The 14,653-nt window shown below is 46.9% G+C and overlaps 1 protein-coding gene across 1 annotated transcript in view; it reads left to right on the top strand.

Moving 5' to 3' along the window:
- Positions 1-14,653, top strand: part of LOC127523040 (collagen alpha-1(XXV) chain-like) — a 187,123-nt gene that overhangs the window by 154,457 nt on the left and 18,013 nt on the right. Inside the window, exon 10 of the mRNA XM_051913491.1 lies at positions 271-315. Coding sequence (XP_051769451.1) covers positions 271-315 — 45 coding nt within the window. The remainder of the gene's footprint in view (positions 1-270; positions 316-14,653) is intronic.

Below are 14,653 nucleotides of genomic sequence, written 5' to 3'. Positions count from 1 at the left end.
ATATAATTGTAGATACGTCTTCCGATTTTAGTAGATCTCAATATGGATTGTACCATTAATTTAAAACATCTGAAATGATCCAACTGCAACACAATGTCTTTGCTTTAAATGCAGAATTTAGATGATTTTCACTTTAGTATGTGAACCAGGGCCAGTCTTTTGATATTGTTGCCTTAGAGGAAACCTATTATAGTTGAGCTGGGTTTCCATGATCATGGCCAGTAGTGGTGGCTTGGTTTGGCTGTAATTTGTTGCACTTTTCTTACATAGGGTGAGCCAGGACTTCCAGGGCTGCCTGGACTCCCCGGGATTAAGGTAAATGTTGTGTCTTCAAAACCCCCAGACCCACCCATCCCCCATATCCAGCTGCTCGTCATGTCTATAGACTCTGTAACAGTTGTTGAAGTGCAACTGTATTGTGTCTATATATCTTTCACATTAACATGTATGGCTTCAATTAGTAATTGTTTTTGAATGGAGTGTGTTTTACATTGGCTTATTCAAATGCTCATTATCAGGATTTATTGATTATAGAATCATTCATTAATGATTCATCAGTGAATCAGACAATTACTTGGCTCAGTTTATCCTTGTATTCATGTAAAGACTCTCATCTTCAGACTGGAGCGATGGATTTGTCCATAGTTCCATAGTTTGTAAATTCTTAAACAGGCATGAGCTAATGCTTGTTGCTGTTTTGGTTTGTTTGCTTGTGTTTTTTTTTTATATGCCTGCAACCTGTTGGTCTTGTAAAAAAAAAAAAAAAAAAAAAAAAAACCTCCCATTCTATGTAACCCTAGTTTTACTTAAGCTCTGGATGCTAACATCGTGCTAATGTGATGCTCTAATGTTCTTTTGAGGAATCTGAGAATGAGACCCTTAAATGTGCACATAGTGTTCATGTTTGATTAAATGGCACTGAAAATATCAAATGCTAAGGTGTTTTATTATTATATTAGCAACATTCTTTTTCTCACGTAGTACCATGAACTCAGACATCATTTCTTTTAAATCAGAATTGTATATTAATGTTAGTTACCATACTAGCAATATCATTAAGGTGAGCAAATATTTTTTGACAGAAAGCCTTTTGCAGGTTTTAATTAGAATCTAGACAATTATCAACTCAAATCAGTCCAAGAAAAGACTTTTGGCTTGATACTATATGACAAGAATGCTTTGGAAGGTTGTTTGTCTACAGTGCTCCACTTTTTTGATTTACAGTTTGATGCCAAGTTTACACTGCAGGACTTTAAAAGTCGGCAGATCGCGGTGCTGTTCAGACTACATGACTTGCTGTGGAGTCTTTAAGTCGTTGTGGTGTTCACACTACGTGACACTACGTAAATGATCTGCAACAGGGGGTTACACACTACACGAGCTGACAACAACTCTGTCACCCAATAACTTTATTTGAAAACAGACATTGGGAAGAAATTAGATTCATACTTCCATTCATATTTTGCTGAGGAGCCGAGATAGGTATCCGGCCATTCAGCGGTGACTCAAGGCTATGGCAAACGGGACGTAACATCTCCGTTCCCTCCTTCAGGGAACGGGGGTTACAATAGTAACCTAGACGTTCCCATTCAGTCAGTCACGTTCGACGTTACGTCGATGCTGATGTAATGGGCTCCAATGGAAAGCACCATAGCAACTGAGCCACGTTACGAGTGTTAGGGAAGCAGATGCTGGCAAGCCGTGGTGTGCCCAAATGCAGGTGCTACCACAGAGTCATAACCCTCCAGCATCCGGAGTAAGCACGAGGAGGTCTTCCATACCATTGGGATGGAGAGGACAGGGCGTTACTCAGGGGATGGTCGAAGCCCCTGTGCGAGAAGGCTCACTGGGGGAAACGCATATTTGCGTAGGCCCCGGGGCCAGCTGTGTGCCAGTGCATCCGTGCCGAGGGCAGTGAGCGGATTTGTGGGAGGCAAACAGGTCTACCTGTGCGTCCCTGAAATGGCTCCAGATCAGCTGGACCACCTGGGGGTGGAGTCTCCATTCCCCCGGGGAGCGTGAGCTGTCGTGAGAGCGCGTCAGGATATAAATGGTGCGCAGCGACCTGAGTCGGCACTGACTCCAGAGGAGGAGATGGCGGGCGAGTTGCGACATGCGACGGGAGTGTAGACCACTCTGGTGGTTGATGTACACTATGGTCAATGTGGTGTCCGTCTGGACCAGTACATGCTTGTCGTGCAACAACAGTCGAAACCGACACAGGGCAAGGAGTACTGCTAGCAACTCGAGGCAGTTGATATGCCACTGTTGTTGGGGTCCTGTCCAGGAGCCTGACGCAGCATGCCCACTGCATACGGCACCCCCAGCCGGTGGTGGAGGCATCTGTTGTGACAACAACATGCCTGGACACTTGTACTAGGGGCACTCTGGCCCGTAGAAAAGTAAGGTCCAACCACGGGCTGAATGTACGGTGACAACTCGGTGTGATGACCACATGTAGTGTGCCATGGCGCCATGCCCACCTCGGGTCTCGGTTGTGAAGCCAGTGCTGAAGCGGACTCATATGAAGCAATCCGAGCAGCGTGACCGCGGCTGCGGATGCCATATGCCCCAGGAGCCTCTGAAATTGTTTCAGTGGAACCGCTGTTTTCTGCGAGAATGAGTTCAGGCAGTTCAGCACTGACTGTGCGCGCTCGTTGGTGAGACGCGCCGTCATGTTGACCGAGTCGAGTTCCACACCAAGAAAAGAGATACTCTCTGCATGGGGGAGAGCTTTCTCTTTTCCCAGTTGACCCGAAGCCCCAACTGGCTGAGGTGACTGAGCATCAGGTCCCTGTGTTTGCACAACTGCTCTCGTGACTGAGCCAGAATGAGCCAGTCGTCGAGGTAGTTGAGTATGCGAATGCCCACTTCCCTGAGCGGGGCAAAGGCACCTTCCACGACTTTGGTAAAGATGCGAGGTGACAGGGACACCCCAAAGGGTAGGACCTTGTACTGATATGCCCGACCCTCGAACGCAAAGCGTAGAAACGGTCTGTGTCGAGGGAGGATCGAGACATGAAAGTACGCGTCCTTCAGATCGACCGCTGCAAACCAATCCTGGGAGCGGACGCACGTGAGGATGCGTTTCAGCGTGAGCATCTTGAACGGGAGCTTGTGAAGGGCCCAATTCAAGACACACAAATCCAAGATTGGCCGTAACCCCCCGCCTTTCTTGGGTACTATGAAGTACGGGCTGTAAAACCCTGACTTCATCTCGGACAGGGGCGTTTGGGCCTGTCACCGAGGTAAACAGGACGCTGCTGAACCCGGGGGGACGCCTGGCGAACTGAATCGCGTAGCCGAGTCTGACTGTTTGAATGAGCCAACGGGACGGGTTGGGGAGGCGTAGCCAGGCCCCCAAGCACCGTACGAGTGGAACCATCCGGACAGCAGAAGTACCCACAGGGGGCAGCGTGGAGCGCTGTGGCCCAACTCGGGAGGCAGTGCGTCCCGAAGTAGAGGCTGTGAGTGGGGTGTACTCACATGGCTCCGAGTGTCCCGTGAGGGATGGGGCAGGGTGGCATGGGGAGGCTGTGCATCCCCAGGGCGCCAAAGCCCTGCCTGTAGCGAATGAGGGTGTGGCTGAGAGTGAAGAAGCGGTGCGTCGCACACTGTCAGCACAGAACCTGTATGGCCCAGAGATTTTGGAAACTGCTTTTTTATTGACAAAGTGGGTACTGCTGGCCCTGGGGCCAGCGGTGGAACAGAAATAAAACGAAACACAGGATTCTCCACCCAGCCCTCTCCCGGGGGAAGGAGCGGTGCCTTCACCGACTCCTGAAGAAGAGCAGTTCCCTCCATCTCTGGGCCACCCGACTTCTTTTTTGAGGGCTTAGCGGCCTGGGCGTGTTGCGTCACCTTCCTGCGGGTGGCTCGGGGAGGATGGGAAGGTTCCGATCTCCTGGGAGCCTGTGCAGCCGCAGGGGGACACCCTTGGCGACGAGCAGGTTGGGGGCCAGCCCGTGGCGGATTGGTGGCAACATCACACCGGGGGCAAGATGTGTTTAATGGTCTCCGTCTGCTTTTGTACTGCTGAGAACTGCTGAGCGAAGTCCTCGACAGTGTCGCCGAAGAGGCCAGCCTGGGAAATGGGGGCGTTGAGAAAGCGAACTTTGTCAGCGTCCTTCATTTCAGCTAGGTCCAACCAGAGATGTCGTTCCTGGCCACCAGGGTGGACATCGTCTGACCCAGGGCCCGCGCCGTGACTTTCGTCGCCGTGTGCAGTTCTTGCAGTAGCCCTGGCTCAGAACTACCCTCGTGCAGCTCTTTCAGAGATTTCGCCTGATGAACCTGCAAGATGGCCATGGCATACAGGGCGGAGGCTGCCTGTCCAGCGGCAGAGTAAGTCTTAGCAGCCAAAGCAGCCGTCGTCTTACTCGCCTTGGTCGGGAAGTGCACCGCAGTCGCACGCTTCACCTGTGGAATGTCCACGTAACCCTTGGCGGCCCCACCATTGAGGGTAGTGAGAGTGGAGGAGGCAGAAGATCGGTTTCTGGCAGTAAAAGGTTCCTTCCACGACTTCTGATCCTCCTCATGCACCTCCGAGAAGAATGGCACTGGAGCGGCACGTGACTGAGAAGCCTCACACCCAGAAACCAATCATCCAACCGCGAGTGCTCGGGACACGGTGGAGGGTTCCACTCGAGCCCGATGCCCGCGGTGGCCTGGGCAAGCATGACCATTAACTCTGAATCCGATTCAGCCTGAACGACCACCCCGGAGGGCGGAAGTTCGGCTTCCTCATCCTCTTAAGAGTCCAAAAGCCTACTCTCCGATGCAGCGATCGACATCTGATCCTCATCCAGAGCACTGAAAGTGACGCAGGGAACCTCCGTAGAGGATCCCGCGGCAGCAGCCAGCAACTCGACGGCACATGGCATGCTAGAGGAGTGGGAGGTTCGTGGGGGAGGACCCGACGAAGAAGCTCCCACTGTGACCCTCAGATCTCCCAGAGTGCAAACCAGACCATCAGCTTTTGAAGCTGCGGGTGGCTGGGTAGCAGCAGAGGGGACTCATACCTCCGTGTTAAAGAAGGAGAGTCGCGATCGCAACGCCAACATGGAGCATGCTGTTTACCCAGACAAGTGAGACAGCGATCGTGGCCGTCAGACGAGGTCAGGAAATGACCGCATCCAGAAACACACGGACGAAAAGACATCTTGAAAAAGACGCCGATCGCCCGTGTTTTGCTCTTTTGGAACTGCTCTTTTAGCTGAAGCACACAGGATTGAGTGCCGCACCGTCCTGTGCCAGCGCCCTGTCACACACACACCGCTGAACGTGCTTTCCCACCAGCCAGAGAGAGCTCCGCGAGCTGCAGCCACCGGAATAAAAACAATAAAAGCAATGAGAATTGCTGTTGTGGAGATCACTCCAAGCAATTAAAATTGCTGTTTTTGCTCTTTAAGAAATGCACTCCTAGTTGAAGGTGAGAGAACGATCACACAACCGATCGGCTCCGAAGCAAAAGTATGAATGGAAGTGAGTATGCCGGTCCTATTTATACCCGGATGCCGGAGGTGTGGCCCAGCATGTAAATTCCCATTGGCTTGTTTTGTACCACTTGGAGGTGATTGGGTTCCCAAGCGAGACCCCATTACGTCAGTATCGACGTAACGTTGAACGTGACTGACTTAATGGGAACCCAAGAGGCGAAACTCACTAGGTGGCGCCATTTTGGGGTGAAAATGCCAACTGGACAATAGAATCCATCACATCTTATGCACCCAAAATCGGCGAATCTCACAGCCAAATCAGAAACAATAGAAAATTTCTTAAATTCAGTAAATTTTATGACACCTACAGTAAATGTTGTATTGTCTTAGCCTATATGTTTTGTATTATCAGTTGTGGAATCCAACCATTATACATCTGAAGTTAACGTAGTTAGCCTACTTTATTGGGTTTTTCCATTTTATGCAACTTTACATATTTACTATTAATAGTAAATTAATACATTATTAATAAAGTTAAGATCATCATGTTTGTAGCATGATCCAGGGGATTAAATTGGAGTAAATTACTCCACTAGGTCTGAAATATATACGTTTTAATCATCACGCTACAAACATGATCTTATAGAACATGATGCATTGCTGTGTCTGTTATCCCATTATTGCCACTTTTGGACACAGTGGCTGTGTTTTTGTTTTTTGTTTTTTGTTTACATAGTCTTTAACGGACATTAATATAAGGCAACACTGCAAAAACAGTTTACTGTCAAGCTGTTATATTCTGTTATATATGTATTGTCCTACATTACCAATTTTTCTGATGCATGTCCTTAATTTAATTTCATATGTTGGTATTAATTCAGTGTTTATAATGCTAATACTTATAATTTCCCTTATAATTTTAATCCAAACTGACTGGGTTTCTAGAGAGCAAAGATTTTGTGAAAAAAGTGGAGGACTTAAACACAAAGTCTGTAAAATAAACTGTTAAATTTGATGATCACTAGTGATAGTATTTTATTCTATGTTGTCATCAGGTCGGATTTCAGCTTTAATGTATGTTTTTTTAACAAAGCAGCTGATATTGCCATAGAAACTAGTGGACTGCGAGCCGCTTTCACCCCAAAATTGCGGAAACGCAGGGCTGCTGCTGGACGCTGGTGTTGCAATGGAACATTCTATTAAGTTTTGCTTCTTGTCAGTGTATATTTGTAATGATGGGTCGGCAGAGCGGGGATCCATTTGCAGCTTTATTAAGAACAGTATTTACACAGGTAGACAGGGGCAAAGGCAGGGAACATAAACAAGGACAGGCAATGGTCGAGGCAGGCGGCAGACAAACAGAATCAGGGTACAGGCAAGGATCAGGGCAGGCAGCAAACAATCACAGTCCAGGAAACAGGCAAAGATCAGGGCAGGCAGCAAGGGTCACAGAGAATAAACAGTCCAAACGATAGCAGGTAACAGTCCACGGGAAAACGCTCAGAGATGATCACCAAGGCAAATCAAGACTTCGCAAAGGGTGTGTGTGTGTGTGTGTGTGTGTCTTAAATAGTCCAGGTAATGATCTGCAGGTGTGTGTGGCAATTGGTGATTGGTGTGGAGTGTGCATGTGATTGGAAGGGAGGATTATGGGAAATGGAGTCCAGGAACTGACAGGAACAGACGGTGATCGTGACAATATTATTTGCCAGAGTTAAGGCCACCATTAGAATGTTTCCTTTATTGTTTCCATGACGAGGCGTCATGATTGTCACGTAACACACCTCGGCCACACTGTATGACAGATGTATCGCTTTTCACACCATGTCATCAACTGTCTGATATTCCGATTCTCATATATTTGCAAGTGAGTGTTTTGTCATTTAAAACCTACATCATGATCTTGATCTTAATCTATAACACGAGATGGGCGCCGCCTTGTTTGTTTGCGCTTTAAGTCAAGTCAAGTCATCTTCATTTATATTGCGCTTTTCACAATACATATTGTTTCAAAGCAGCTTCACAGTGACAATAGGAAAATTCTTATCGAGCTAAAGTTGGTTTTTGATTGAATCACTTCCGTTGTAAAAATTGTTAATTATTACTTTAGGAGCTGCTTAAATGACACCTTTCAATACCTTTAATGCATTCTTGATGTTCATTTACGTGTTTAATCTATAGGTTTGCATGTTTGAGTGTGTATGTGCGCAGAAGCTTGGTCTTTTTAAAAAAGTGATATTTGCCAAATTACTTGTCTGGTACGCATAATACAGAAAAATTAGTTGTGTCCGCGGATCTATGCGAACTGGAATAATTTTGATAACATTTTATCTATACATAGGGAAAGGGAAGGGAAATGGGCCTTTGCAGGGGATAGTTTAGTTGAAACGTCAGGGCTGCGTTATCGTCATGTCTAGATGCAGGTCCTTCATCTCATCTGGATACGGCCTGGATCTGGCAGGCTGCGGCAAACCTCGGGATAAACAGAGAGAGACTAATATTAGCATAGACGCCATTCTTCTTATGATGTAGCATAACATCAGGTGTTATGGGAAGTGTTCCTGGTTCCAGCTGACCTAATCTATGCAGCCTAACAATTTACATGATTTGAATTATAGAAGTAGATAATGTGTTATGTGTATGCAAGTTTAAACAGATGTGTTTTTAGTCTAGATTTAAACTGACAGAGTGTGTCTGCTTCCCAAACAGTGATCGGAAGACTGTTCCAAAGTTTAGGTGCTAAATAGGAAAAAGTTCAGAGAGTTCAGAGTTCAGAGGGTCCTGTCAGTCGGATTTATAGGCTACAGCACGTGAATTCATCCATTTGTACTGAAATACATGTGGCCGGTGAACTGGGAGAAGAATAGAGTTAGCTTTATAGTTACTTACACAATGTGTACTTACACAATTGAATGGATTGTTATTGCTGCTTCCATAGACATCAGTGTATATTTCATTGGCTGTTGTGTCGCAACACCACGGATTTTATTTTTTATTTATTTATTCATTTTTATTTTTTTATTTTTTTTTTCAGGATATCGAGTCGGCTGACAGCTGATATTTAGCATGCTAGATATTGGTCTGGGGTCAGTGAGGTGTCATATGGACAGTGTTGGGAGTAACGCATTACAAAAGGAATTATATTACAGTAATATATTACTTTTCGCTGTAACGCAGTAACATAACGCATTACTAATAAAATTTGGGTAATATTATACTTGTTACAATCTCAGTAACGCACGTTACAACAATGCATTTTAACCCAAAAATTAAGTGGTGTTAGTTTTTTTTTTTTTTTCAACACCGCATGACATTCCAGCGCCAGAGAGTAAAATTGTGGGTAAAATAGTATGTCTATTTCCTGCTGCTGGAATTCGATGGTTGAAATGACTGCAGAGACGGATTCTACATTTGTGAAATGGACATCAACTCCCATTATTTTCAGAGAGAGGGACAAGAACGCAATAAGTGCAATATTGCAATCAATGTGCAGCAATGAGGCAACGTTTTAAAAATAGCACTTTGTCTTTTTTGTATAACCTATAGAAATAATATATTTAAATTGCAGTTTTATGAAAAAATATATTAGAAATAAAATTGCCTAGTTTTTCTCCACTTATGCCTTTTTTTAGTAAATAAACACATTAGTGGACATTATAGCTTTAACAGTGCTACTTTGTTAGATCAAATTTGCGGGCTTTCCCTGATACTTGCATGAAATACATGCTTTTACATGTCTTTATTTACAAAAAAATGGAACGTATTGTGTTGCAGTTTATTTATTTCTTTACAGTACATACTGGTGTGCGGTCATGTCTGCAGCCATATATCAAGGTGGGCCTCACACTGCAGGGGTACATTCACAGTTTCATACATTTATCTACTTTGTCCATCAAAGAATGCTTTAATAAAATAGCTAAGAAAGATGACAAGTGACACTGCATTGACTCCCTTTTAAATTGCTAGTTTAACCCTTTACACTTTTTTGTATAAGCAAGTTTCACTTAGAAAGCTCCTAATGTACCATACAATCAGTGTTGGGCACATAACTTTAAAAAAGTAATTAGTTACTTACTTCTCACAAATAGTAACTGAGTAAGTAATTAAGTTACATCATTATAAAAGTAACAAATACCAGGGAAAGTAACTATTGCGTTACTTTTTAAAAAAAAAAAATAATAATAATTAAAATATGTCAAATAACTTGGATGCCCCAATTTTAAATATGTTAAATGAATGAAATGGACACTAAATAGAATAAAATATTGTTATAAAACATTGTACACTAATCTACACTATTTTAATGTTGCTGTGGGACAATGTGAGAGACACCTATCAAATTCAGTATATTATTATAAATAATATCATTACTATATTGGAACAATAAAACACAATAGATGGTTTAGAACTTTTAATATTTATTGCACAGACCACAACTGGCCAACAAATAAGTCTAAAAATAAATTATGCTTGGTCCGACTCGTGACTCATGATCCGCTCTGGCTCAAGACATGAATTTCTCTGTACTGTAGGCTACTATAGGCTACGTGTTGAAGTCATTACAGAAAACGTCTCAGGTTAACCCATGTAACCATGGTTCCCATTCAGTCGGTCACGTTCGACGTACGTCGGACAGACCGACGAATAGGAATCTCGCTAGAGAGGCCAATCTACTTCGAGTGTAACTACAACGAGCCAATGCACATTGGCATGCAATCATATGCATCAGCTGCTCGCCTCGCAGCGCGGGTATATAACGAGCAGCAGGTGCGTTGCATCTTCAGCTTTTCGCTTCGGAGCCGAACCGTATGGTTGTTACGGAGTGTGTGACTAAAAGGAACGAGCCATTTGCTGGACTTCTCTCGTCGTGCAGGCGGACAGCACTGCAGCGGGGCCGGTCTCCTTCCTTTGTGTTTGTCTTGCCGAGGAGCAATATCAGAGCGTTCTCACGGCTGGTAGAATGGTGCGCTTAGAGCGTTTAAAGAGCTGTTTTGACAGCTGGTTGAGACGGCTGTAAGGAGGGAGTGCACGCGACAGGCTGCACTACTTCCCTGTCTGTGTTTGCTGCGGCTTTTCCCCTGTGTGGTTCAGCACTTAAAGAGTGAGTCCCTAAAAGAGCTTACACAAGTAGATTCGCGTCTTTTTAAAGATGTCGTTCTACTTGTGTGTTTCTGGATGCGGTCGTTATCTATCGCCGCGGGATGGTCACCAACGCTGTATCGCGTGCCTGGGCTTAACCCTCTGGGGTCTGAGGGTTTTCGGGGGCCCTGGAGAAATTTTGACATGCCCTGACATTTGTGCTTTTTTCAGTTGTTCATAAACATATTAATGGAAAAAAGTGTCATTACACTGTATTCAGCACAAACTAGGCTACCATAATATGTGATGAACATGTATGTACATGTTTGTGTTTTTGAAGGAATAACGTTTATGTGTGGTTATTGAAAAAACAAAAAACTTAAGTCACTGAAATAAAGCCAAAAAATATATATTAAATTTGTGTTCATATAACAATATATTGATTTAGTATGCGTGGAGGCGTGAATCATCATGAATAATGGGTGATTTACACCTGAGAAGACAAAAGAATCGCATAAAGAACCTCTAATGAGCTGCATATTAATGAGGCCTTTCAGTCAGGTAGGCTGTGAAAAAACCCTCTGTGATCATGTCTCAAGCTCATCATGGTGTATATCAAACATACAGAAAAAACAGCAATACTGTGATATATTATTACAATTTAAAATAATGGTATTCTATTATATACTTTAAAATATAATGTATTTCTGTGATGCAAAGCGTCTGAACATTCATGTTACCTCTATGGCATTTTATATAGTCTTTTAGCTTAAAAGCATGCACATTTGGAGTAATATTGATGGATTCTCATATGTTTATGTCAATTTTCTATACAGAGGAGTAATATTTATTCAATATTTATTGTCATCACTATGAACGCTGGATACTGTGTTTTCAATTCATACGTGCAGCCGGAGGGCGCTCTGTACACCTTTAGTCCACAAATTACTCTAAAGAAGAACAGGACATTCAGGAACTAACGGCATGTCTTCCAGAGATCCCTAACCATGGCTTTAACATCCAGATAAACACTTTTCAAGACAATAAATACACGATTGAGATGATGTATACATGTATTGCCTTAGAATTTGCGTCTGAATAGCGCTCGCTCCGTGGGCGTGGCCGCATTAGTGGATAATGAGCTGAATCACGGACTTCTGACATGTGTCCTCTTTTCATACAGATTACATAAACACAGAATATTTGTTTTCGATTTGACTTACACGAATTTAAAACCTGACATATCAACGTTTTTTTTTTAGAAATAAGTCTCATTTTGTGTCATTAGTATTTCACTAAGTTACAGTTAATTTTCTGAGAACTATCAGATTAAACTACGTTCAGAGGGAGACGAGAGATCACGCATCATGTTAGTTTTCTTTATTTTGCAAAAACGCACATCATTTTGTTTTTACTTCGTGATGTACACAAATAAAAGAGATAGTTCCCCAAATTTTAATGGTGTATAACTCTTAATTATATGTGCAACATTGACGGAGTATTTTGAGTCCTCTTTCACACTGGTAAGAAAAAAACCGAGGTGGTATCGCCAGTGTGCCCGCCGACCCGAGGGAGTTAAGCCACGCTGAGGCGGCGTTTGTGGATGAGTCATGCACACAATGCGGGAAGAGACCATCTCGGAGTTGCGAATTCTAGACTCCAGTTCCTGCAAAGGGGCGGAGTCCCGTGCCGTTGCCTCGTTCCAATCCGTTCCAAAGCGTGTCGGTGGGTCCTCCTCCCTCACCACCCTTGATGGCGGGGCGGCTAAGGGTTATACGCGCATACCCCCTGTGGAACGGGCCGTTGCTATGCAACTGTGCCCTAACTCCACCTGGCGGGGGGAGCCGGTCTCTCCCTCCCGGGCCTGTAAGTACTCGACGGATCTTACCGGCAAGGCTTATCAGGCCTGTGGGGAAGCCACCTCTGCCTTGCACGCTATGGCGTTGCTGCAGGTCCATCAGGCCAAGGCACTGAAGGACCTGCACGAGGGTGGTCATGACCCACAAGTTCTTCAGGAGCTTCGGGCCGCGACGGACCTCGCACTTCGTGCGACGAAGGTCACGGCGTGGTCTGTGGGTCGTGCGATGTCCATGCTAGTGGTCCAGGAGCGCCATCTCTGGCTGTGTCTTGCGGACATGAGGGATACCGACAAAGTCAGGTTTCTTAATTCCCCCGTGTCCCAGACCGGCCTCTTCGGCGACACGGTCGAGAACTTTGCCCAGCAGTTCTCGGCTGTACAGAAGCAGTCCTGAGGCGATCAGTCACATCCTGCCCGAGGGCGGTCAGCTGCTGCCCCTCCCACCGCCCGCGGCTCCTCAGACTGCTCGTCGCCGAGGGTGCCCTCCCGCGGCCGCCCCCGCTCCCGCGCCCCCCCAGCAGCAGCCGTCATCCAAGCGGCGCCGTGAAGCCGGTCGTGGTCAGGGTGCCCAGGCCCGTCCAGCCCGCCCCCAAGAAGAAGGGCGGCAAAGGCCAAGTCCAAGAGGCCCTAGGACGGGCGACCCGGAGATGGAGGGGACTGCACCACTCCTTCCCCCGGAGGAGGGCCGGGTGGAGAATCCTTTGTTTCCTTTTGTTTGTGTTCCGCCGCTGGCCCAACAGCCAGCGGTACCCAAATTCTCAGTAAAAGAGCAGTTTCCTTCATCTCCGGGTCCGAAGAGGGCTCGGAGAGCAGTGGGAGGGCAAGAACCTCACCACTCTCATCCCCCTCTTCTGTCGCCAGCGGACAGCAGCGAGCGGCGGGCAACCAAAGCCTTGACCGCTCCCTCTGTCCTTCCGTGGAACCAGGTAAGTGTTGCGCATCACACTGTGACGCCGCTTCGGGCCGCCTCGCAAAGAGAGCCCCCCGGGCCCGCGTCCCTGGCTTCCACCTCGCTGCCTCACTGCGGGTACGCCTGCGGTCCCTTTGGTCCGCTTGTTCGGTCTCTGAGTGCCTGGGTTAGCGCTCCCAGTCCGTCTCGCTGGCTCATTCGGACCGTCAGGCTCGGGCTATGCGATTTAGTTCGCCCGGCGTCCCCCCAAGTTCAGGGGCGTCCTCTTCACTACAGTGAAAGATGTAGATGCCCATGTCTTGCGTGCGAAGGTCGCTGTCCTACTGGCAAAGGACGCAATAGAGCCGGTCCCCTCCAGCCGATATGAGGTCAGGGTTCTACAGTCCCTACTTCATTGTACCCAAGAAAAAGCGGTGGGTTACGACCGATCCTGGATCTGCGAGTTTTGAATCGGAGCCTTTCACAAGCTACCGTTCAAAATGCTCACGCAGAAACACATTTTCGAGTGCATCCGTCCCCAGGATTGGTGTTGCAGCGATCGACCTGAAGGACGCGTACTTTCATGTTTCGATTCTTCCGCGACACAGGCCATTCCTGCGTTTTGCGTTCGAAGGTCGAGCATATCAGTACAGAGTCCTACCCTTCATGCTGGCCCTGTCTCCCCGCGTCTTCACAAAGGTCGTGGAGGGAGCCCTTGTTCCCATGAGAGAACAGGTGTTCGCATCCTCAAGCTATCTCGACGACTGGCTCATTCTGGCACAGTCCCGGGATCAGTTGTGCGAACACAGGGATTTGGTGCTCAGGACACCTCAGCCAGTTGGGTCTTCAGGGTCAACTGGGAAAAGAGCAAACTCGCCCCGGTGCAGAGGATCTCTTTTCTCGGTATGGAGTTGGATTCGGTTCGAACAGATAGCACCGCCTCACAGAGGAACGTGCTCAGTCGGTAGTTGAACTGCCTGAATACGTTCAACGGCAGGACAGCGGTTCCACTGAAATGTTTTCAGAGGCTCCTGGGCATATGGCAGCCGCAGCGGCAGTAACCCCGCTCGGTCTGCTTCATATGAGACCGCTTCAACACTGGCTCCACGGCCGGGTCCCGAGATGGACGTGGCAACGCGGCACGTTCCAGGTGGCAATCACTCAGGAATGTCGCCAAGCCTTCAGCCCGTGGTCGGACCCCTTGTTTCTTCGGGCTGGAGTACCCCTAGAGCAGGTGTCCCGGCATGCTGTGGTATTCACGGATGCCTCTGCCACGGGGCTGGGGTGCCACGTACAACGGGCATGCAGTATCAGGGGTGTGGACGGGCCCCCATCTGCATTGGCACATCAACTGCCTCGAGTTGCTAGCGGTACGCCTTGCTCTGAGCC

The sequence above is a fragment of the Ctenopharyngodon idella genome, chromosome 11, assembly GCF_019924925.1.
Source record: "Ctenopharyngodon idella isolate HZGC_01 chromosome 11, HZGC01, whole genome shotgun sequence".
Classification (NCBI taxonomy): domain Eukaryota; kingdom Metazoa; phylum Chordata; class Actinopteri; order Cypriniformes; family Xenocyprididae; genus Ctenopharyngodon; species Ctenopharyngodon idella.
This window is presented reverse-complemented; position numbering and strand designations above follow the sequence as displayed.